Here is a 26,620-nt window from a genome sequence, read left to right as displayed (position 1 = left end):
TAAAACACTTATAATACATTTATATTGCATGCATAATTCACTTTTAATACATGACAAATTTATCATAACATTGCTATTTATTATTATAGATGATAATAAATAAAAAATATTGCTAAAATCAGTAATTATTTATTAAAAAGTGTTCACCCAAATAATTTTTTCCGTAGTGAAATATGGGCCAGAAAAGATAGAGGCCAGCCGAACAATCAGCCCATATTAGACTTTCTACAACGCAATCAATATAGCTCTTCTTTTGTTGAAATATTATCATTGTTACGTAGTTATGATTGAGGTTGCAAGATAATCAAATTCCACAAGCCCCTTTATTACGGAAATAAGCAACTAATAGTAAACTAATCACATACAATTTAGTTTTCACTCCGTGGGATTCGACCATAACCTAGTTGAGTTTTATATTTGACAACGACCGCATTATACTTCTTAATTGGTGATGTAATTTGGACGTATCAAGGAGCGGAGTTAGAAAATTATCTATGGACGCAACCAAATTTAATAGCTTTGATTAAAATTTTATTTTCGTATTAAAAAATTAATTAAATGTGAACCGTCAATTACTAGCACTTATATTGTTATCCTAAAATTTAGAATATATAAAGTTACGACTTTGACTTCACTCTAATTAATAAGTTTTGATTATCAAATAATTAAGCAGAAAGAAGTACAAGGAGTCATTTATCTAATGCAAAAACAATTTTGTTTATAACGTCATTAGATAAGTGAAGCGATGACAAATATAATGAGGTGAAAATTGAATTCATATATATACGTCTGAATCGAAAAAATCGAATCAAACGAATGAATGTATATTATATTTAATTTGATTTAATTTTAATAATTTAAAAAATGACTAAACTAATTACAAGTTTATGTAATTGTAATAGAATTTTTATTAAGGAGTGTCGAAATATATATTATAATGAATACTTAAATTTAAAATAAAAAAAAATTAGATGAGGAAAAGACGAACCAGTGACCATCACAAGCATTGCTAGAAACAATAGAGTAGCAAAGAAACGCATGGAGTGAGCCATTTTCTCAGACAAATATTTTAGAGAAATTTTTGTTAATGAGATGGATGAATGAAGGCAACATGAGGATCTCTTATATAGATTAATATATTTTGATTATTATTTAATGAGGATTTTATGAGAAATTTATTTATTTTGACTTTTTTATGTGTATAATTACTCTTTTTTCCCATTTTATATGTACTGTCAATTTCATTTAGATCATAAAGTAAATGGAGATGAGGTGAAAGTAAATACAAGAAGATTAAGATAATTCCACTACATTGACAAAAGAACACTTGTATCCCAAAAGGAAAAACTATTTATACGCAGTTATTTCCTTACTTTCATATCCCTTTGTTTTTAGTTGTTAATTCACGTTTACTGCTTGATACCATCAATATATATATATATATATATATATATATATATATATATATATATATATACACACACTCTGATGGTATCAAAGAGAACACTACTCAGTTACTCCTCGATACCATTAAGTACATGGAGAAGCAGTAACTTAGCACGATCCATAATATATTTATAGCATTTAGGGACCACTCAAGCGAAATTATGCGATTTTCTCATTTTTTTCGTGTGCGTTAGCCCAAATTTTTTTTGGTGATATGACTTTCGGTCAAATATGTTGTGAAATCTTTATGGTACCTTCCGTAAGTATCCGGGGTAGCACTACGTGTAGCATCAACACGATCCTCGACATATTTATAGCATTTAGGAGCCACTCAAGTGGAATTTGATGATTTTCTCTTCTTTTTTTTCATGTGTTAGCCGATGAATTTATTGGTGATATGACTTTCGGTGAATATTTTGTGAAATATTGTAATTACCTAGGGAGCAGAGAATAAAAAGCTAGAAGTCGACTCCGATTTATTTCAAGGTCGTATATGTATGTTTAGTATAACCGCACATGTATTCTCAGCACGATCCACGACATATTTATAACATTTAAGAGCCACTCAAACGGAATTAGGAAATTTTCTTTTTTGAGAAACTTACATAAATAGCTACGTTTAAAGGGTTATTGAAATTGAATAGCTATAAGTATCATATTTACTAATAATGGCTACACTTTCTATTAAAAATGACTGAATTTGTGTATATATATATATATATATATATATATATTTCTTTGATACATACAGTCATACAATTATTAATATTTTGTGAATTAAATGAGGCACTATTAGTTAGAATAATTGAATTTCCTACAATTATGACCCTAAAAAGTTTGGCAACTTCCCATTTTTATTAACAAATACTAATCTAGATGCGGCACATCCCATTATATATGAAAACAGAATAACGAAATACATGGAATTCAAATCTTCTTATGACTAAATAAGATAGTTATACATAATGAAATGCACTGATACTCATCTAATAACAAATTCAGTTATTATTTTATAAAAGTTCAACAATGAAGACCAGCTTATGAACTCTTACTCATTTGCATACTTAGATGTTTGATTTGTCGAAGCCTTTTTATTTATTTAATACACGTATACTGATTTTTAGATTACATATAACATGAATGTATATTTATAATAATACCATACATTATTACGTTCATGTAAGGTATCAAAAAAAATATGACTTATTTTTTAATTTAATACGTGTATACTAACCTTAGTTATACTTGTGTATAGCATGACTGTATATTTTTAATAATAATATACATTAATACGTTCAGGTATAATACCAAATAGACTTGACTCGATTCTCTTTTCAAATCAATTCAGTCTAAAATTTAATTTAATTGTCACTGATTAATCAATTAAGTACTTGATTTGTTAAGTACTTTGACAAAAGATTGAATAAGATGGTCAAGACTCCATTCAAATGAAAATTACCCCAAAATGTAATTAAATTGTTACATGCCTTACCTTAAAACAAAAACTACCAAAGCATAGTATCCAAAATATAAAATTGTTGGTTTCAAAACAAAAAGGCTTATACGTGCTACTAGTTGATCATGACAAATTTCATGTTGTCAGTTCTAGTGCATGGCGGTTTGTTGATTTTTTGCGGTGCTTCGTTGTCACTAACATCCCCATCATCAATCTTTTTTGCAGCATACTCTCATAGTAGAGCGCATAATCATGGCAAGCATAACTGTATTGTGATTTATACGAAACAACAGTGCATCTGAGGAACTGTCCTTCATTCGCAAACCATTAAGCACCGAAAGATTTGATTTTGCATGCGACACTCATGCAACCGTGTATATACACCAAAGCATGTATTCTTGAATTTATTGAACTGGATAGTGGTAAGCTTATCCTTCAGATCTTGAACTATGTTGTGGTTTGTGTATATCTGCATATGCGGTGCTTCAATCAGACGATATTCACTACATAGAATCTGATATTCTACATATGGGGAGATGTGTTACTTGTACATCTATAATGATAATTCTGATAACAATTTGATACAAAAGCATTGCATAACTTAATGAATTGCACGTGTGGATACTACCATACATGTAAACAATCTGTATTAAGGAATACTTTGAATTTAATTATCCACTTCTATGTTAATGTATTAGTATAAGAAACATGTTAAAGTATAAAATATATCAGTATAAACAAGTTAAAGTCTCATAATATCAAACTTGTTAAAGTATTAGTATAACAAACAAATTAAAGCATTAGTTATATCAAAAAGTTAAAGTATCAGAACATCAAACATGTTGAAGTATTAGTATTAGTATAACTAACATGTTAAAGTATACATGTTAAGGTGTAGGAATATCAGTATCATGAATATCAAACATGTTAATGTATCAAAAATATCAAACAAGTTTAAGTTACAACAAACAAGTTAAAGTATTAGTATAATAAACATGTTAAAGTGGTAGTATACTAATCATGTTAAAGTATAAGTATAAGTATATCGAATTATTACTTGTACATTTATCATATAAACTACACTTTTTGGATATTAATGTAAGTATTAGTATACCAATAATGTTAAAGTATAAGCATATTGGATTATTACTTGTACATTTATCATAGAAACTATACTTTTTGAATACTAGTGTAAATACTGTATTCGATGATACTCAAATTTTTATCAAAATGGCACACATAGACAATCCATAAACCTGGCGAAAAAAAAATACTCAAAATTGTATTCAAATTTATATAAATACGACACTGAAAAATATCTCAAAAAAAATAAATTAAAGTATGCTCGAAAAAACCTTAGTCTCTTGCTCCTCCAATTGTTGCTGCTCCGAAATAATTTTTTCATTGCTATCGGTATCAACATTGTTGACCTTTCTTCTTTTTTCGAGATTATTTTGCATGTCTAAAGGATTTGAATCTTCTTTCCTCTTTGCGGATTTTGCGGATTCAGTTTCATCCGTAATATTCAAAGGTAGGATTATTACCTTTCTTTGTTCTTCTTTTATTCTCCAATGCAGCAAGAGAGTCCGAAATTTCGGTTTGTATTTGAGTAATACCCAAATTAAAAAATAGAATTTCATTCAACAATTCATCAAATAAATCTATACCTCTTGAGCTCTCTTAGAAGAGTTGATTTATGCCATTTTAATGCATACAAGAGTGCCTCAATCAAAACCTCTGAAATTCTACGAAATTAGAAGAAACATGAATATGTATACAATAACAAACTTCATAAAATCGAGTAAAAAATGAAATTAGATGATACTATGGAATTAGAAGATACCTGATAAATATGAATCATTGAATTCACTCCTAAAATCGTGCAAAAAATCCTGTTTGAGATGATGAAAATTTGAAAAGAAAATCCGTGTAATGTTGATGAAGAAAGAGAAAACATCTTGAAGGAAGAATAGCAAACATAGGGTAACAACGACATTGAAAACGGAGTCTTAATTATTAGGCGTGCAGGATTTTTTTTAATTTCTGATTATTAATATATAAAATTAAAATAAATTATGAAATATTAATTAATTTTGCTATTAATAATATAAGTGTATCCATATAGTATTGAAAAGTAAACTATAACTATTTAATTAAAATATGTATTAATGTTTGCTGGATCTTGTAGTTTTTTCTTCTTTTTTTTCGTAGTGTTAGCCTAATTTTTTTGTTGAAAAGCCTTTCGATCAATTTTTTTTCCGAAGGAGCGGTACATGTAGCCTCAGCACGATTCAGTACATATTTTTAGTATTTAGGTGCCGCTCAAGCAAAAGTAGGTGATTTTATCAATTTTTTCATGTATGTTAACCTATAAATTTTTTGGTGATACGACTTTCGATCAATTTTTATGCGAAACTTTTATGTGACCCTCCGTAAATACCTGATGGAGTAGTACGTGTAGCTTCGATATGGTTCACGACATAATTATAGTATTTAGGGGCTAATCAAGCAGAATTAGGTGAGCTTTTCATTTTTTCGTGTGTGTTAGCCAACGAATTCTTTGGTGGTATGACTTTCATTCAATTTTTTTGTGAAGACTTTTTGTAACCCTCCGTAAGTATCAGGTGGAGAAGTATGTGTAGTCTAATCACAATCCACAATATATTTATAGCAATTAGATGTCATTCAAGCGAAATTGGACGATTTCTCAATTTTTTCGTGTGTATTAGTTCATGAATTTTTTGGTGATATGACTTTCAATCAATTCTTTTGCGAAACCCTTATTGGACCCTCAGTAAGTACCTAGGGGAGTATTACGTATATCCTAGTCATAATTCATGGCATATTTATAACATTTAGGAGTCAGTTAAGTGGAATTAGGTGATTTTCTCTTTTTTTTTTCTAGTGCGCTAGCCCATAAATATTTTTGGTGATATGTCTTTCGATAAAAATTTTATGAAACTTTAATGGTACCCTACATAAGTACCTAGGGATCAGTACATGTAGCCTAGGCACAATCCAAAATATATTTATAGCATTTCGGGGCCTCTCAAGCGGAATTAGTCGATTTTCTCATTTTCTTTCGTGTGTGTTATCTCATTTATATTTTCATAATATAGCTTTTGATCAATTTTTTTGCAAAATCTTTATGAGAAACTTCATAATTTCCCAGTGGAGCACTACGTGTAGCTTCGACAGGATCCACAGATTTAGGAGCCACTTAAGTAGAATTAGACGATTTTCTTATTTTTTTCGTGTGTGTTAGCCCATAATTTTTTTGATGATATGATTTTCGATTAATTATTTTATAAAACCTTTATGGTACCCTATGTAAATACCCGGTGGAGCAGTACGTGTAGCTTTGATACGATTCACGATATAATTATAGCATTTAGGCACTACTCAAGCACAATTAAGTTTCTCATTTTTTTCATGTGTGTTAACCCATGAATTTTTGGGTGATATGCCTTTCGGTCATTTTTTTAAAAATCTTTATGAGACCCTCCATAAGTACCCGGGAGAGAAGTAGTTCATTTCTCATCAAACTCAATATGGATCTTATAACGACCAAAACATGGTATTCACATACTGATATTAGACACCCAATTGATCATGTTTGAATACGACCCACACACATGTCCATAGACCTCTAAGAGTTTCAACAGTATAATATGACGGGACAGGGCCCTGTCGTACCCTTAGTCAACATATTCATATATTTAGATCAGAAAAGATCTATATCAAATCTGGGCTCCGGAACAACGGAACTCTCCAAGATAGCAAGAGAGAAGTCTTAAGCTGACGGCTCACCAAAATGAGTATCTGCACCTGCGGGCATGAAACGCAGCCCTCCGAAGAAAGGAGGTCAGTACAGAATATGTACCGAATATGTAAGGCGTGCAATACAGTAAAAGGATCATAATTGAAATATGGACTACAGTAAATGTGTACAATATCCAGAATGCCAAAACACTTGCCTTTGTAACATAATTATATTTGTCAATAACATATATCATATGCATGTATATATCGTACTCGGCCCTTAATAAGGAACTCGGTGAATAAGGTCATCATATGCGACCACCATATCATATCATCATTTCATCATATCGTCATATCATCGTATCATCATATCATCATATCATCATATATATATATATTATACCCAACCCTCTATTGAGGGACTCGATGAACAATGCATTTAGATTGTGCACGAATACATACCCGATCTGGAACTTGGTGAAAGATACATTAAGGTATGCACGAGTAGAGTAGTGAGTAACCATCTGCATTTAAATCATCATTTGAGACTCAATAAAATAATTAAAATGAACCATCATTTGAAAATCAAGACAATAGTCATTTCAAGTAACCTTCGATTGCCATTATAAATCATGCAAAATATGAATTATACTGTAGCATGAATTGTACTAAAATATGAATTTTACCAATTAGGATGGCTGGAATCATACATATGAGTCAAGACATAATGATATAAATTATAGAAATTAAGAACATTAGCCTTCCTAGTATATCTAAGAATAAGAGCTTCGTTGGAATTTTAGGCATTCGTCGTCCGTTTGTTTCATAAGATCATGCCAAAAGAAAGGAAGGTTAGCTTTACATACCTTTAGCGCTTATTAGTCTCAGAATATGTATACGCTGCCCAATAATACTTCAACCTATATTAAGATGCCAACAACTACGGTTAAGCTACGAGGAGATTCAAAACATATTCTAACGTTAATAATTCCTTTCTAGATGTTTAGATGACGTTTTCTCTTGTATCCAAACCAACTACATACAACCAACCCAACATTAATCATTTTATGTTCAATATCAATCCGGACAGCCCAGACAATATTCCAAACAACCCACATTCACAACATACAATAACGATTCAAAAATGGCTACTACATTCTCAAGTTACTTCTATAGTTCGTAGCCTTAATATTTGTATGTAACAACTTATAACAGCCCATCCAATATACAACACAATGCATAATCTTAATTATCATTAATCTTCCAAGTTCAATAACAACAACATATCAAAATAGCCCTCACCTTACCACGCTAGATAATAGTGTATATGTGATTATGACACATCCAATTTATTCTTGTTAATCCATAGTCATATTATTTCGTCGAAAAGATTCTATAACAGCCCAACCACTATGACAACATGATGTATACTCTTAACTATAATTATTTTTTTCTAACTTGATGAAAACAACAAGTCCAAAATAGTCCATTACCACAACACGTCCAAAACAGTCCAACAACATGTCCAAAACAATCCCTAAACAATGCTCGGAATTCTTGCAAATGTTATGAACATACTAAGCAAACCACATATTATTCTTACACATTATTTCATGTCTTTTTTTCATATAATTTCAGTAGGTTATGACCATATATCCACATGAGAAGTACAACATCAATTCATATGCAACTAAGCTACATCGTCATTTCTATAATCCTTACAACAACTCATAAACTACTTTAGTTTCAACTCCAATCATTAAACACCTTCATTTCCATCATAAAATTTATGATAATAACAATCAAAATATCAAGTAAAAACAATTCACTAACTTCATTACAAAACAGTCCACACACGGTTTCAACATGCTTCAACATCACTCACATAGAATCATAGATTCAATTATTTTCATACTAACACAACTTCACCTTTAACCTTCCAATTCTTTTCATTCTTTTCACCATGAGATATATGATATTAAAAACCATAATTATTCAAGAAAATTAGTCTATCAATGCCACCAAAACAGTCCCCACGGCCACAACAACATTCCAACACCAACGTTCATGATTTTATGCATGCAATTCATGTTTATCAAGTTGCAACCATACTTTAACATCAACACATATAACCTCATGGTTACTATCATATTCCAACATCAACACATGTTATTTCATGCATACAACTTATGTCTACACATCTACATCACCCTTAATACATGAAAAGAAAGTTTGATCTTACCTTGATGACTTGACTTCTCAACTTGGCTAGAGTTTGTGAAATGAACCAATACTTATTCTTGTTGCTCCAATAACTATCTTCACGTTTCTAGGGGTCTTCTAAAGGGTTGAAACACCTTGGAAAATAATTTTTGGATCAAGACTCAAAGAGCTCAAAATCAGCCAATGTGGCCGAGAGCTTTCTCTCTCTAGACTTTGGTTTTCTTTCTTTGTGTTGTGTAGTCGAAATGAATTGTGATGGCTGATGTCTTAGTCATTATTTGGTTAAAATTTGATGCTTACAAGTTGGTCACATGCTCCACTTATGGTATGAGTCACTCCATTAACTTTACACTTTAAATTCCATTTTTTTCTACAACTTTCGGCCAAGTGTGGCCAAGCCTCACCTTCTTGTTTCTTCTTTCTTCTTTCTTTTCATTGTTTACAAGACAATTGTATGTGTGGTGACTGATTCATATACCACCCTTTGTCCATTGTAATCATACCAAGATGAATGATCAATATTTAATGTGAAATAGTCCCTCCACCATGTTATGTCTTCCTAAAATAATGTATACTTTCATAAAGTAGTAGATGCTTAAATATTCAATTGCATGCTTCAACTTTTGCTCCTCCAATTTTCAGCCCTAGGCCGAATATTACACCTTGTTATGATGTGTATTTTATTTATCTACAATATAGTAAAAATGTAGTGGATGAATCAACATTTAATTGCATATTTGTATGTCTTCCATTAGCCTTATTTTAGATGACTTTGAGTCATCCTTTTACCTTGGCACGTTGGTGTTCCTTCTTAGGTGATTGTTGTCACAATATTTTTTATTTTTACTTAACACCACAATTAAGTAATTCCTAATCTCCAATAAAAAATTTATACTAAGTAAAATTTATAACCGATTAGTTCAAGTTTAGAAATTAAAAATGTGAGATTTCTATCTCACGTCGATTCCTTCATAAATAACTCAACGTATACAATACGGGGTCTAACAACTAGCGTGTCCCATAACTATTCCAAATTTATCTCCCTTAGCTTGGCCTCATACTCAGCATTAGAGGCCTCGGGTATTTCCAGCATAACATTAATATAAGTAGGACTCAGAAGGATATTCACTCCCCGGATGCAAATGAAGGAGTCAGATATGTCCCAGCGAACCGTGGGGAGTATGTCATAGAACTCTCTCACCTAATCGGTGCGTGCTGAGGGAGGGAATTCAATCAAATGACCCCACCTGAACTCCTCCAGTCGGGCATAGAAGACAGGGAGCTTGTTCGCCACTCCTAACATGTGAAAGCCCCTTTCGGGAAGTAATTTATTGTTCCAAAAGTCGTGGTGCCTTTCCTGAGAGGCAGCATTGGGAAACCGGACAAATAGGAGGTTGGCATCGTCGTGGTGAGCCATAGTAAGGTACCTACAAATTCCACAAAAATTTCAATTAAGATCAAATAGTACAAGTGTGAAATCAGAAGCAGAAGGCAAAAGGGGTCCCCTTAAATGAGGCCACTGCTTGGCAAAATAATGCCAAAGCAGCAAGACCCAGCCAGCATGGCCCCGCTAAAGCGAGATGAAGGCCACTAGAGTGGGATTCATCCTAGATGAACTCCAGGAGTGGTTATGATGCCTCCTCACCCCAACTAATAAATTTTCTCTAAAATTTTGCAGATCAATACTCATAAGTGTCCTAGCAACATTATCTACAAAGGAATTTGAATCAAAAACTCTAAATAACTAGCATAATGAAGATTTGGGCCGACAAAATCCTTTCAACTTCCACCTTACATTCTAGTCCGATTTGGGTGAAAATTGTTGTTAACCTTGTGCCCAAGACTTCATGGAGACATTGTGGACATAAGGGGAGAGTCCATGCTACGCTAATCTAGCAATGCAAGCAAAATATTTCTAAGAGAGTTGAAAACTACCCTATTGATCTGTGATTTTATAAATTCCTAGCATGATTAAGCACTAAATGGAAATATTAGCATGAAGTTAAAGTTAAGAATGAGTTCTTACCGTTATATAGGCGATCAGAGTGGAAGATTTGAGAGAGTTTTGGGAGATTTTGAGTGAGGAAATATGAATAATGGGAGAAACCATTCTTCTCCCATCCTTTATTGATCGCGCCCATCCCGCAGGGCAGCAGTATCCCGCTCCAGCAGAGCGGCTTCACTTCAGCGGGAATATTCCCACTAGAGCGGGGTGAGGCGGGTCAGTGTGGTTTGAAAAGTGGGTCCACCTCCTTTGGTAATCCTTATCGAGCGTGTATTGGAGGTCATTTAATTCGTATCGTAATTCAGAGTATGAGAATTTTTCTTAGATTATGGACACTAGTCGTTTCCTAGTAAGCCCTAAATCGGCTCGTACCTTTCCTTGCGTGTCGTTCGGAGATGAATGAGGGGTGAATTGATATCTATTATAATGACTCGAACCGTCGTTAATTTTGATTGAAAAGAAATCACAAGAATCTGGCTTGACTAAGTCCCATAATCCCGCCAAAGCGGGATGGTCCAACCTCGATGGAGCCGCCAGAGCGGGAGTCGTGGAACAAAGCTTAAGTCGTAAATTTTTTATTTTCCCTACTTCTCCCAAGTATGAGTTAGAGGTGGGGTTTCTACAAATCCCTTTAAAAGGTTGCTCTTGAATGAAGAAGAGGAGGGAGGAAATCTCAACTTTTGAAAGGCTTCAACCTGTGAAATTCAATCTGATCTTGCCCGTGGAACATCTGGAACCAATGATTTCAATTGTCACGCCCCGGGAGGGTACCCTAGACGTAACTGGCACCCGAAGGCCATTTCTGACCTCCGAGCGAACCCCCTGGTCCAGTCACACATTCGTTCTATCACATTCTCTTAGCGGAACTCAATTAATGAAGTACTATTCACAATATGGGGGCCGAAGGCCATAAATGTTTAACTCGACAAAATAAATATAATAAAACTCCTCACAATAACCATTCAACCTCCCCACACTCCAGTCTATGAAGCCTCTATCAAAGTCTAAAAGGTGCCAATGACAAGCTCATGGCTACCACAATCAAAATAAAGGAGACAACATGAAACTATACAGGGAGCTCAAGATCCTCCGGAAGCTAGGAGGACTCACCACGTAACTGAAAGTGCGTAGATAATCAACGGTGCGCTGGTTGAAGATATCTGGTATTTGTCTCTGCATCATGAAACGATGCAGGCCAAATGGCATCAATACGTAGAATGTACGAGTATGTAAAATGACCGGATGAAACAACATCAAGAAAACATCAACATCAACTCAGGATCCCAACTCATACGTATATACATGATAACTCACTCAATTGCCCTAAGTCTAACAAGAATAGTTTTGACGGGACTAACTCATAAGCCGCTTAACTCAACTGACACGGAGCACTATCAAGACCTAAATGGGAGTTTCTCTTATCCGACAACCATCACCTATGAGCCGGTGATAGTACAACAATCAGACGTCGTTGCCACGTCCGTCCATACCTTGCCAGGGTATGAACGCCTCCCTAATCATGGATATCATCGATTAGTCAAGTCCTATTATTTTAGGACAATAAAATGGGAAACATCCGACTTTAATGGTTCGATCCCATGGGAAGCATCCGACTTTAACGATTCCATCCCTACTTACGTTGGCGGCGTAGTTTTCTGGGGTTCGAGTATGGACTATACTCTTACCCGCTTTGGTGCTCGATACTCCTCCCATGACTCCATGCTCATAAGACTCCCTCCAATCATCTCAAACAAGCCCTCACGGCTTGTTTCATGTAGGTCATTGCCAACTCATCAACTCTATTCTCATTTCAACTCAATTAAGTCATAATGGCAAGTTCCATTTAGGACCTCATCTAGTCGTCAATTCTACCATCCAATTAACTCAACCAAGTTTTATTTAGATAAGCATTTATGACATCTCCTCAAAACTTATCACAACTCTATGGCTTTAGCTCAACAATTCAAGTAGAATAACACATTTAAGGAATTGACCTATGCAACATAGTCACATGGTTAAAGAGATCAACAAAACATAACAATAAGTCATCTCCATCAACTCATACTAACATGAAGGTTTTAGGAACTTCTTAGCTCAACAACATCAATACATATAGCATTAATTAAATAGGGGACAAAACTCATTCAAACATAAACCATACCAAGAAACTCCATTTTCATGAACATCTAACCTCAAGGCAAGAATAGGGCACATGGGTGGACTTAACCCATGTTTTGGATAGCCTTACATACCTTAGTGAAGACTTGAAGAGAACCTTGTGGTTGGGTCTTCAATGGAGAACTCAAACCTTGAAGCTCTTGGAACTCTTCTTGTTGGAAATGGAGAAGAAGAAGAAGAAGAAGAAGAAGAGAGAGAGAGATAGGTTTCTAGGGCTTTTAGAGAGAGAGTGAGGGATTGAAAATGATCCCAAAATGTGTTAGGGCTGATACATATATAATTTGGGGGAATTCCCAAATTACCCCTTCTCAAAAATTCTGAAAAATAGGCAAAAATGCACCTAGCGCGATAGTGGCGCGTCGCGCCATTGCAGCGCCAGGCCGATTACGCCTAAAACTTGCACACCTCGTAGTGGCGCGCCGCGCCAAGGACCAAACTACTGAGGCGTGTTTCTGGCGCGATAGTGGCGCGTCGCGCCCTTATAGCGCCAAGGCCAAAGTTTCTGGGTTCTGGAAATTTGGCCTGAAAAACCCTGCACAACTTTTAGTGGCGCGTCGCACCAAGGAACAAACTACTGAGGCATGTTTCTGGCACGATAGTGGCGCGTCGCGCCCTTACAACGCCAAGGCCATTTTCCCAGCAGTTGCAACCCAAGCCAAAAATGAAATTCCTGCCGCGCTGGTTCGTCTTAGGAGCGTCATATCTTTCGACTCCGAACTCCAAAATTCGCATTCTTGGTGGCGTTGGAAATAAGACTCGATGACCTTTGATTTAATAGATCGTGGGCCACCCAGATCGTCATCTATCAAAAGATAGGGTCGTTAGAAGTCAACCGCTCAAGCGAACTCCTCCTCGAACTTAGTCACGACGAATCCTTGGGTTAAATTTGGTCCTAGGGGTCCTTCATGACCCCACATCACCTCTAATGCTGCAACATTTCTCAACAACTCGTCTTACTCACGCGAAGGCTCCATAATACTCGAGTCCGACCCTACCCGAACACAAGAAGGGTCCGAATCTTAGGTAAATTTTTTGAGGGGTGTTACATCAATAGTGTTATCTCTCCATGAATGCTTGGCGCCCAGGTAGGCTAGGCTTCTTTTTTTGAGTAGTAAATCTATACCTACTAGGTAATATAGAAGGAAAATTAATGAGAATTCGTATATTAAGTTGTGGTTCATAGGTTACGGGCAGAGATCCCGTTATGATAGGAGGTGCTGCAGTGAATTAAGAAGTTATTAATTATGATGTTTTTATGTGCATCTGGTTAATTTATATCGGGCTTTGAATCTCGTACATAAAAGTAAAACTAGTAGATTTTGAGGTTAGACCTGTAAGGTTTGATAGTGTAGACGTTGATTGTTCCCGAAATTGTACTAAATGTCTAAATGAGTTACTTATGATATGCCTAAATGTGTACAGATAAGAATAACATGTTAGTCCTTATATAAATGAGCATTTGTTAGCCTATTTTTGTGATGAACCTGTTCTTGGTGATATAAATACGGTGAATACTGAATGTAATTGTGAATGTGGTATGTTTAGATCGGGTGTCATATTCCGACACGTATTTAAATCGAGTGTCACATTTCAACACAAATATGACTGAATTGGGTCCCCTGACAGGGTCAAGTATGTGTGTATCTTTGGTCCCATAAGAGGACTTGATGATATATGTATTTTCATGTAATAATACGGTTAGTGGTAGATGAGCCATGGACTAAGAAAAATAAATGAACTCTTGAGTTGAAGTGTGCTAGATATAGAGAATTATGATCATCAATACACTTATTGGTGGGTAAGAGGATGGGCCCTATCAGGTTTGGATGTGATTTATATGGTATAATCGTATTTTATATTTATACACTTAGAAGTTGAGGTTTCTAGTTGTCAAAGAGTGTTACCATTGTGATTTCCATAAATATTTAAGTTAGGGATAGTGGTTATCTAGAACTCAAGTGAGTTGGAAGGTGTGGTTGTGAGACTGATATGCTTTATGTTGTGAGACAATTAGACCAACTAGTGAGGGTTGGCAAAATCATTGAATGATTAAAGTTGCTAGGTAGAGACTATTGGGGTGATGAAATAATAGTATGGTGGGTCCCTAACCCACATGTTTTAAGTTGTGACTAAGGTGATAGTGGAACCATGTTGTTTAGGGTGGTGAATACCCTAAGGGTGAGAATAAGGAGTGCACTTACTGGGCTGAAGTGACTAAATTGAGGAAGTTTAAGTATTATGATTTCTTTTATTTCTCTATTCATATATTATGCGATGACTATCATATTGAACGATGATGCCTATCAGTATGTGTTATTTCTACTGATACTACTCTTACTATGCCACTTAGCATATTCTGATTGCAGGATCAGTTATATATCTTAGGTGAAGACAAAGGTGATCCTCCAGCAACTTCTATTTTTCCCTTATCTTGGTGGAAGCTGGGTCATTGGTCTTTTATTTTATTTCTACTCTTAGTAGCTCTTGTACTTGTTTAGACTAGTATCCTTGAAGGGTTTTGTATAATGGTATAAGTTGATCTTTAATAGAATTTTCTTTAGAAATTTTGGTTTAATTATTCAAGTTTATTTTAAATTCCGCAAATGTTCTTCTATAAGGGTTCTCCTGTTCAGGTCATAAAGTGGGTGCCCGCACGGCCCGGTGAATTGGGTCATGACTATTTCTAATTAAAAGAAGGGAGGTAAAATGGTTAGTATCGTTGTCTACTATAGAACCCAACTAGGTTGGGATCGATCTCACAGGAAAAGCAGAGGAAATAAGTGTACTAGCACTTATATTCAGTTGTAGTCAATATATTTCAAAAATAAAAATACATAAAGTAAAATAGGGGATTTGGTTCAATTGAGTAACTAGTAACAGTGCTTGCTATAGCAAAGGAAAACAAACTCAAAGCTGTGAATAATATGTGAAAGTAGCTAGGATTGTGTTCCATATGACGTCGTAAGTCAATAGACATATCATATCAATAATCCTTCCTCAATGCCTAATATGCAAAAAAATTCATGGGCTAACACACATGTAAAAATCGCCTAAAATCTTGTTAAGTGGTCCCCAAATGCTAAGAAAATGATGAGGATCGTGTCAACGTTACACGTACTTCTCCCCAGATAAGTACGTAGATTCCCATAAAGGTTGCACAAAAAAATCGACCGAAAGCCATATCATCAAAAAATTAATTGGCTAACGTAAATAGAAAAATGAGAAAAAAAATCTAATTTCACTTGAGAGGTCCCTAAATATAATAAATATATCGTGGATAACACCGAGGCGACATGTAATGCATCCCCGAGTACTTAAGGAGGGTTTCATTAAGGTTTCGCAAAAAAATTGAACTAAAGTCATATTACCAAAAGATTCAAGGGATAAGACACACGAAAAAATGAGAATATTTTCTAATTCCGCTTGAGTGACCCTTAAATGCTCTTAATATGTCCTGGATCATGCCGAGGTTACATGTATTTCTCCTCTGGCTCATTACGGAATGTCTCATAAAGGTTTTGCACAAAAATTGATCGAAATTTATATCACCAAAAAAATATTGGATAGCACACATTAAAAACTTAGAAAAAAGCCTAATTCCTATTAAGTGGTCACTAAATGCTAAGAAAATAATGTGAGTCGTGTCGAGTCTACATGTACTGCTCCTCTAGGTGCTTATGAAGTTTTGCATAAATGTTTCACCAAAAAATTGACCGAAAGTCATATAACTAAAAAATTCATGGGCTAACACATATGAAAAAAATATAAAAATTGTGAGTGGCCCCTAAATGCTATAAATATATCGTGGATCATGACGAGGCTACGTACTACTCCCCCGATTACTTACGAAGGGTCCCATAAAGGTTTTACAAAAAAATTGATTGAAAGTCATATCATCAAAAATTAATGGGCTAACATACACAAAAAAATGTGAAAATTGCCTAATTCTGCTTTAGTTACTGCTAAATGTTATACTTATGTCGTGGATCGTACCTAGACTACACATATTGCTTCCCCGGATACTTTTGGAGAGACCCATAAATATTTCACATAAAATTGATCGAAAGTCATGTCACCAAAATATTCATTGACTAACACAAATGATAATTGAAAAAATTGCTTTATTAACCTTGAATGACTCCTAAATGTTATAAGTATGTTGTGGATCGTGTCGAGGCTACACGTTTTTTCTATCGGGCTTGATCACTTCCATGTGCAAGACATCCAGGGTGCCACTACTGGAATCAGATGAGGTATTTTCCATGGATCTCCCTTTTCACCCCTTGCTTATCAGGAGAGCCTCTTCTCGGATGCCGAAAAAGCAGAGGACTGTCGTAGCTGAGAGCATTCGAGAAGCAGTAGTAAGGGACGAGGACGAGGATGCAGCCCCTCTTTCCCAGTCACAGCCACTAGTCGATCCTCGCTTGGAAGAGGACTTAGCTGCGGTTTGAAGGCGACTAGGAGGCCGATTTGCCTAGATCCCTGCCCAGTGCCACCAACTACTACTATGGAGGTGGAGATGCTTCGTCGCTAGTTACGATGGAAGAGGAGCAAGAGCATAGAGAGAGACCGCCTTATGATGCAGATGTGGAAGACCGTTAAGGTCATCTTTTTTTGCGTCACTCCCGAAAGATATATCCCCCTTCAAGAGCCCGGAGATTTTCGAGAGTTCAACTTCCTGAACGAGGCTTGGGCTGGCGAGTACCCTCCGGAGAGGCTGGACTCTGATGATGACACTCCCCGTCCTTCCCGCTAGACTTTGTTATTGAATTGGGTTGCCCCATTTGGGCAAGAAACAAACAATTTATTGCTTTCTTTTACTAATTCTCTTATTTTTGTAAACCTTAGAGTTAGCCAATCGCACGTAAAAGATCATTGCCAAAATAGGAGAAAAATAAGAGACCTATTTCTGAGGATTTTGTCTCGCGAAATCCCGCTCTGGCGGGATATTCTCGCTGGTGCGGAATTCACCGAGACAATAGCCTCAAAGAATTTCCTTGGGCATTTTTCCTGCCACATACTCCCCTTTAGACTCCCAAGATTAATCTTACCCCATTTGACTATTTTTCCATGAGAATCTTGATATGGACTGTCCCAGAGTCGAACCCAGCACCACACATAGGAGATTATCACCTCCATTAGACCAGAGACATCAAAATAAACAAGGCATCATCTAAAACAACCTGTGACATCAAGTTCTTATTAACTCAAGCCAATGGTTCAATCCCTTAAATCAGATAGTCACAATTCAGCAACAGTTTGTTTTGGCCAAGTATGAATTATGCTAATGATCTTTCATGATCACTATTAGACCAATGTTCAACACTAAATTTTTTTCTCACCTGATTTCCAACCAAGTTCCGACAGCCCCGAAATTAGAGTTTTTCCACAGTCCCCACTTGTTAATTTTCCTTACCAATTATTACCAATGGTAAGCCGATGCACCATTTACAAGCTACATTCCCTCACATGAGTATATTATTTAACATATTAGAACTCATTCTCTAATCAACTCGGGTCACACAGAAGAATAGTGCACATAATCCAGCTATGACTCTTTTCTGACATCAAGCTTACAGAATTACTATAAAACATATATCACGTAGTTTCAGTTCACAAGCAAAGGTGTTTCACACATTAAGTCAAAAACCCCTATGCAAATAAATGCATACCAGCTGCATAACTCAAGCATGTTTAAAATACGTTAATTAAGTCCGCTTTATGGATGGTCATTAGTTGATCAATTGGAACCTTCTTAGTTCCAACTTTTTTACTTGTGTTCCTACAACCATGACAACGGCGTCCAGTTTACCTCGCTGAGATACCAATTAAAATTCATAGATACCAATTAGACTCAACCCATACCACAAGCGACAGAACGTATGAATAGGAGAGAAGGAATGGAACTACTTCCTAGAATGCTTCATAGCTTCCTAAAGATTAGATGTGGACGTCAACACACCAATTCGCAGGAGTTTATTCCATACTTGCTCTTGTACTGGGAGACAGGTAACCTGAGATCAGATACCAAATTGTCACGACCCAATCCACCGGACCGTGCGGGCACCCACTTTATGAATTGAGCAGGAGAACCCTTATAAAAGAACAGTTGCGGAATTTGAAACAAACTTGAATAATTAAACCAAAATTTCTAAAGAAAACTCTATTAAAGATCAACTTATACCATTATACAAAATCCTCCAAGGATACTAGTCTAAACAAGTACAAGAACTACTAAGAGTAGAAATAAAATAAAAGATCAATGACCAGCTTCCACCAAGATAAGAGAAAAATAGAAGCTGCTGGAGGATCTCCTCCGTCTTCACCTAAGAGACATAACTGACCCAGCAATCAGATTATGCCAAATGGCATAGCAAGAGTGGTATCAGTACAAACAACATGTACTGGTAGGCATCATCGTTCAATATGATACTCACCGCATAATATATGAATAGAGAAATAAGAGATATCATAATACTTAAACTTTCTCAATTTAGTCACCCAACCCAAAAAGTGCACTCCTTATTCTCACCTTTAGGGTATTCACCACCCTAAACAACACGGTTTCACTATCACCTTAGTCACAACTTAAAATCTATGGGTTAGGGACCCACCTTACTATTATTCCATCACCCCAATAGTCCTCACCTAGCAACCTTAACCATTCAATGATGTCGCCTAACCCTCACTAGTTGGTCTAATTGTCTCACAACATAAAGCATATTCGTCTCATAACCACACTCTCCAACTCACCTGAGTTCTAGATAGCTACTATCCCTACCTCTGTTATTCATGAAAACCACAATGGTAACACTCTCTGGCAACTAGAAACCTCAACTTCTAAGTGTATAAATATAGAATACGATTATACCATATAGATCACATCCAGGCCTAACAGAGCCCATCTTCTTACCCACCAATAAGTGTATTGATGATCATAATTCTCCATATCTAGCACACCTCAACTCAAGAGTTCATTTATAGTTCTTAGTCCATGGCTCATCTTCACTAACGGTATTATTACATGAAAATACATATATCATTAGGTCCTCTCATGGGACCATTGACACACATATTTGGCCTTCTCAAGGGACCCAATTCATTCATATTTGTATCGAAACGTGACACTCGATCCAAGAATGTGTCACAAATGTAACATCCGATTCAAATACGTGTCACTACATGAAACCCGATCTAAACATACCACATTCACAATTACATTCAGTATTCACAAGAAACAGGTTCATTACAAAAATAGGCCAGCAAGTGCTCATTTATACAAAGACTAACATGTTACCCTTATCTGTACACGTTTAGGCATATCATAAGTAACTCAATTACACATTTAAGATAATTTCAGGAACAATCAATGTCCACACTACCAAACCTTATAGGTCTAACCTCAAAATCTACTTGTTTTACTTTTCTGTATGATATTCTATGCCTGATATAAATTAACTAGCTGTACATAAAAACATCACAATCAATGACTTATCAATTCACTGCAGCACCTTTCTACCTAGGGCACATTCGAATTTGACCCTATCACAATCGGATCCCTACCCGTAACCCATGACCCACAATTTAGTAAATAAATTCTCATTAATTTTCCTTATATATTACATAGTAGGTATAGATTTACTACTTAGAAAAAAGAAGCCTAGCCTACCTGAGCGCCAAGCATTCGCAGATAGATAACACTACTGAAATCATTGATTCCAGATGTTCCATGGGCAAAGACCAGATTGATTTCCACGGGTTGAAGCCTTCCAAAAGCTGAGGTCCCCCCCTCTTCTTCATTCAAGAGCAACCTTTTTGGAGGGTTTGCAGAAACCCTCGCCTCACTCACACTTGACAGAAGTGGGGAAAATAAGAAATTCGCGACTTAAGTTCTGTTCCACGACTCCCGCTCTGGCGGCACTGTCAAGGCGGGACCATCCCGCTTTGGCTGGATAGTGGGACCCAGTCAAGCCAGATTATTGTGATTTTTTTAATTGAAATTAACGACGGTTCGGATCGTTACAGATATAAATAAGAAATCAAGATCTGGCGCCTAAATGTCGCAAAATAAATGTCATAAAATATTTACCTACATTTAGGTAGATGTCGGAAATTTCGCAACACTGAAGTATACGACATTTGATACAAATATAAATTAAATGTCGGTAACTTAATTTGTGAAATTTAAACAACTTAATACAGCATTTATATAATGTCATCGTCTTCCCACTTCCTTGTAGTGGGCCCCCATGTACACACTTGACACTATATATAAAAATTAGTGGTTAAAGACAAATTTTATTCATAATATTGCAGAAAACAAGAAATACACCACATGAAGAATTAAGAGAACTCTAGTGCACCATAATTGCATACAATTCAAAGATCACAACTAGTTTTACAAACAAAAACTAGCACAATACATCTTTGAACAATCATAGTGTGCTTTATTCATGAGTACTTTCTCTCAAACTTTTTCCTTACATATCATGAATAATAATACTCTTAATTAACATGGCCTAGTGCAGAAGCAACGGCGACGGAGTCCACGACAGTCACCACCGGAAAACCCTTCGGTCTGACAGACGGAGGCACAATTCTTCTCGCTCAAACACGTCCCCTTGAAACGATGGCTCTGCGTCTCGCAAGTTCTTGCCTCTGCAATTCTCATTGGTCCCATCTCTATAAAAAAAAATACCTCAACGTAAATCACTTATTAGGTTCATATAATATATGTTACAGAAAAGGTCGATCCAAGATTTAAAGTTAATAGATCACTAGAAATTTTTTTAAAAAAAATATAGGAATTAACAATGTACAACTTCTGTAGCTAATAGTAACAAAACGTCATTAATTTTATTCAATGAAAAATCATATTAGCTACAAGTTTATTATAACAAGAAGTATAAAATCATTTTGATACGTTACACACATTTCAAATTTAAAACCACAATTTTCAGAAATCTATTTTACCGTTCTTAAATTTCAAGCTTTAGTCAAAGATACATCCTGCTTAGAAAACATAATAGTAATATTATGGTAGGACAACATTGTAAGTTTTGATAATTAAGAAAATTGTTAACAAATGTGGTGAGATGGTCAAAATCTTTGATCTCGCTCTTAATTAGAAATCTCAATTCAAATCATGTGAATAATTAAAGTCAATTGATTTCGAATACCGAATACTAAAAAAAAATGATAAGGATGAAAAAGAACAAACCCGTAGCCATGACAAGCATTGCTAGAAGTAGCATAGTAGCAAAGAAACGCATGGAGTGTGCCATTAATTAATTTTCACAAACAGATGTTACAATTTTATTTTTTGTTGATATATGTTAAAGCTACTATATGTGTGGCTTTTTATAATAGATAAAAGTTGCTAAAATGAATGTCACGTGAACTTGTACCAAATGTTTGCTGGAATAGTTGGTCATTCAAATCACGTTTTTCTTTGTTGTTTTTCAAAACAATTTTCAAAATATATATACATATGGACAAATTCTCTATACTCTTTGAGTCAGGGGTAGAATTGTCCATATCATCCTATTTAAATCTCTAAAATACTCCTATTTATTTATTTCCCCAAAAAAAATTTACTTTTTTTTGAGTTTAATATTTGATCGTGAAAAATTTAAATTGTATTTTAAATTAGGAAACAACTTATAACCTGATTTTCAATGCACTTTTCACTTTTGAAGTAATATTTTACTACATGACCATTATTTTAAATATTTTTACAAAAAATATAACCAAACAAAGTTTCATTGAATAAAAAATATTTGAAATCCTTGATCAAAAGCCTACTAGATATCCTATCCTATATAGAAAGTTTATAATTTTAATTTTCTTAAAATTTAAAACTTGAATCATAAATTTATATTTTTAAAAAATAATTTTATTTTTTTAAAAAAGTCATATCCAACGTAAATTTTAATTAAAAATGGACTAGTTAACTAGATAATAGACACCTGCTATACATACCAGGACATTGTAGCTAAACAAACTTGTCTAACTTTGAGTTAGTAATATGTTTAAGTAGGACTTTCTCTGTTTCAACTTATTTATCTAATTTTATTTTGTCACAAAATTTAACAAAAATTAAAAAAAAATTAAATCTTGTGATCACGTACAAATAAAATATATTATTACTATTTTATATAGTTATTTTATTTTTAAAATATATTATAAACTTCTCTTAATTTTTGAAATTAAACAAATAAAATATTTATTTTAAATATAAATATCAAATAATATGAAACAAAAGGAAGTACTTCAAAAGTTGTGTTGCAGCTAAACGTTCACATTAATTCGTCTGATTTCGAGAACGTGTGATGTTGAATTGGTGAAAGAGAAATGCAAAAAAGATGAAAAATTATTACTATCTGTCGAGATAAGGACAATAATTCAATTATTACCACATGACCAATAATTAAATTATTGTCTTATCTCTAAGGGGGCGTTTTTTATGAAAGATAATAATATCGAAATTTCATATTTAGAAGTATTAATTAATAACGAATAAGATAAGAAAAAGCGAATTTGAGATGATTTGAATATGTATAGAGACGTGCTTAACGCCCCATAAGAAAGTGCGAGAAGCTAATTATAGGGAATACTAGGATGGGTAGAAGTAGTCCGAAGAAACATTGGAGAGGTGATTAGATAAAATTTGATGTAACTTTATATTATCAAAGACATAAATCTAGATAAGAAGGAGTGAAGAATTGCGTATTAGAGTGGATAGTTAGTAGGAGTGAAATGTTGTCTGCTTTTATACTGTATTTCAATTATTATACTATTTTATTATTGTTATTATTTTTTTCTTGTAAATTTTATTTCTTTTTAAAAGCTATGCTTTCTTCATTGTTTCTTCTTATTAATAATTATGCTTTTTTTCATTATTTTTTCTTATTCTTTTACTTGAGTTTGAAACACTTGAGCCTATGATCTTTCAAAACAGTCTCTCTACCTTCTCAAAATAGTGATAAAATATCTATACCCTGTACCTTCTCTAAACCCCATTTAATATAATTTCACTAAATATGTTATAGTTGTGATTTTTATTGTAATTAGTTTTGAGATTATTTATCATAATGACATAATTAATTATTTTATATATGTAATGAGATAATTAATTTCATAGAATAACTTCGTCTATTTCATCCCCGTCCCAACAACCCTTAAAGACTTTAACCAATATTTCTATTGACGGAAAATTTGAAAAATCAAATTAAACAGAATGAAAAATTGATACTTTTTTGAAGATTAATTAAATATGTTTATCAAGATATCATTATGAATGATTGACAAAAATTAATGGCCAAAACACAAATTTTATCCATAATATTTCAGAAAAACAAGACATTAATAATACACCGCATGAAGAATTACGACTCTATTGCACCATAATTGCATACAATTCAAAGATGATAACTAGTTTTAGAAACAAAACTAGCACAAACTTTGAACAATCAGTGTTCTTTATTCAAGAGTACTTCTTCTTTACACACAATTCAAATTATTATTAATACTCATTTAGCATGGCCTAGTACAAAAGCATCGGCGACGGATTCCACGGCAATCTCCACCGGAAAATCCTTCGGTCTCACATACCGCGGCACAATTTTTCTCTCTCACACATGGTCCCCTGAAACGTTGACTCTTCGACTCGCAATGCCTTGCCTCAACAATATTCATTGGTCCCATCTCTGTAACAAAATAATCATGTTAGCTATCACCTTATTTAACAACAGATTACTGATGAAATGCAAAAAATTAGTATATATATACTCCCTACTTTGCAATTTATATGTCTTTACACTCTTTTTTCTTAGTCTGTTTCAAGAAAAAAAAAATATATATATATATAAATTTTTAGTTTCAACATTCTCCTAGTATATACCCTTAACAAAACCAACTTTTGAAAACTGACATAACAGGTATAATATCATAAGATCTACTATATTTTCACTATTTTACACACCTTTAATTCAATCTTACAAGATTTAAATTATTTCTTTTACATTCTTAAATTTTTGAGTGTCATTCAAAATCATATAAAAATAAAATGGAAGGAGTATTTATAGGGGATAAAAAGTGTTTTATCCCCTATAAATAGACTTAATTACTAACATAATATTAAAAAAATTGATTAATTAATTTTGAATATAATTTATATATATAAAATATTGATGATAAAGATGAAGACGAACCCGTGGCCATGACAATTATGGCTAGAAGAAACATAATAGCAAAGAAACGCATGGATTGTGCCATTTTCACAGAATTTTGAGAAAGAAAAACCTTGAAATTTTATATAGGTCTATATTTTTTTTTTTGATATTATGTGAGTGATATTGAGGCTAGTATATATGTGGTTTTATAGGGGTTATATCTTGTGGAAGATGACACAGTAAATAAATAATAAATATTTTTTTATTTGATAATTTGAATTAAATTACATACTTCCTTATTTTAATTGTGGGTTTGGCTCTTTTCATAGTCATTAAGAGAAACAAAGATGTAAGGTATATTTACTAAGTTATTTTTATATATTAAATATATAGAATGTATAAAAATACTTTTAAAATTTTATGGGATTAAATATATTATGTGAAAAAAATTATAGTTAAAAAGTTGTTAAAAAGAAAAAGATATTTTTTCAAACAGATTAAAAAATAATAATTAAGATAAATAAATTAAAATAAGAAAGTAAAAGAGATAAACCAAAAGATGAAAGTTGACAGTAACACCCTATTCGTATATAGCTGGCTTTTAACACTTAAAACGAACTAAATGGAATATTGCGTCCATGGTTGGTAATTCAAAATTATAATCTTGTTTTACTTTGTCACGACATATTTTCTGTTTTATTTATAATTCATGATATATATATATATATATATATATAATAATTTAAATTCATTTTTTTAATAAATCAACTCTATTTGTGGACAAATTTAGATAAAGAATATGTGTAACTATAAGTTTAAACTTTTGGGGGTATTGACTATTGACACCTCAAAAGATCTTCTATATCATCAAGTTAAAGTAATCTAAAAAAGATAATGTTTTTGTTTTTTTTAAAAAAAAAAAACCAGTTGTAATAGATCCGAATAATTATCCCAAGTTAAAATAATATATGACCTTTTACTTTCCTTTTTTAATTTGGATTCCGTTCTAACTTTTAGCATGATGAGTTTTAAAATTACACTACTTTCTATATATGTCACTTACGTGTACATTTGTGTATCCTCATGTCAATATTAGTCAAAAATCGACCATCTAATTTACATGGGTTTAATTTGATTTAATAGATATTTATTAAAATAAATAAATATATATTTAATCAAATATACACCCGTTATATAATTATTTTATTCCATATTAACTAAATTTGTAAGAGAATACACACTTTCTTAGGAAAAAAAGTTTAGGACATAAATTGAACATTACTTTTCACTTTTATCATTTTCGTAATTGTTAAATTATTTTTGAAAATATAAATAATTCAAAGTAAAATCATAAATACGAGCAATTAACTCTCTTGA

The 26,620-nt window shown here is 33.7% G+C and overlaps 2 protein-coding genes across 2 annotated transcripts; both read right to left on the bottom strand.

The window, feature by feature from the left end:
• Nucleotides 1-21,408: 21,408 nt before the first annotated feature.
• LOC129891425 (defensin-like protein P322) lies at nt 21,409-22,451 on the bottom strand. Its single transcript, XM_055966786.1, has 2 exons — nt 22,291-22,451; nt 21,409-21,752 (listed from the first exon to the last, which is right to left on the bottom strand). Exons 1-2 carry the CDS (start codon nt 22,352-22,354, stop codon nt 21,580-21,582), a joined length of 237 nt encoding a protein of 78 aa, XP_055822761.1. The 5' UTR covers nt 22,355-22,451; the 3' UTR covers nt 21,409-21,579.
• A 1,999-nt stretch (nt 22,452-24,450) lies between these two features.
• Nucleotides 24,451-25,435, bottom strand: LOC129891424 (defensin-like protein P322). The gene is made up of 2 exons (XM_055966785.1): nt 25,283-25,435; nt 24,451-24,778 (listed from the first exon to the last, which is right to left on the bottom strand). The coding sequence occupies exons 1-2, from the start codon at nt 25,344-25,346 to the stop codon at nt 24,606-24,608; spliced, it is 237 nt and encodes a 78-aa protein (XP_055822760.1). The 5' UTR covers nt 25,347-25,435; the 3' UTR covers nt 24,451-24,605.
• Between the last annotated feature and the right edge of the window lie 1,185 nt (nt 25,436-26,620).

Source organism: Solanum dulcamara, chromosome 6, assembly GCF_947179165.1.
Source record: "Solanum dulcamara chromosome 6, daSolDulc1.2, whole genome shotgun sequence".
Classification (NCBI taxonomy): domain Eukaryota; kingdom Viridiplantae; phylum Streptophyta; class Magnoliopsida; order Solanales; family Solanaceae; genus Solanum; species Solanum dulcamara.
This window is presented reverse-complemented; position numbering and strand designations above follow the sequence as displayed.

Coding starts and splice junctions, on each gene's coding strand:
- LOC129891425 (XM_055966786.1), bottom strand. CDS start 22,354: ATGGCACACTCCATGCGTTTCTTTGCTACTATGCTACTTCTAGCAATG. Junction 21,753..22,290: donor AATGCTTGTCATGGCTACGG/GTTTGTTCTTTT, acceptor TTTTTTTTATAG/AGATGGGACCAATGAGAATT.
- LOC129891424 (XM_055966785.1), bottom strand. CDS start 25,346: ATGGCACAATCCATGCGTTTCTTTGCTATTATGTTTCTTCTAGCCATA. Junction 24,779..25,282: donor CATAATTGTCATGGCCACGG/GTTCGTCTTCAT, acceptor ATTTTGTTACAG/AGATGGGACCAATGAATATT.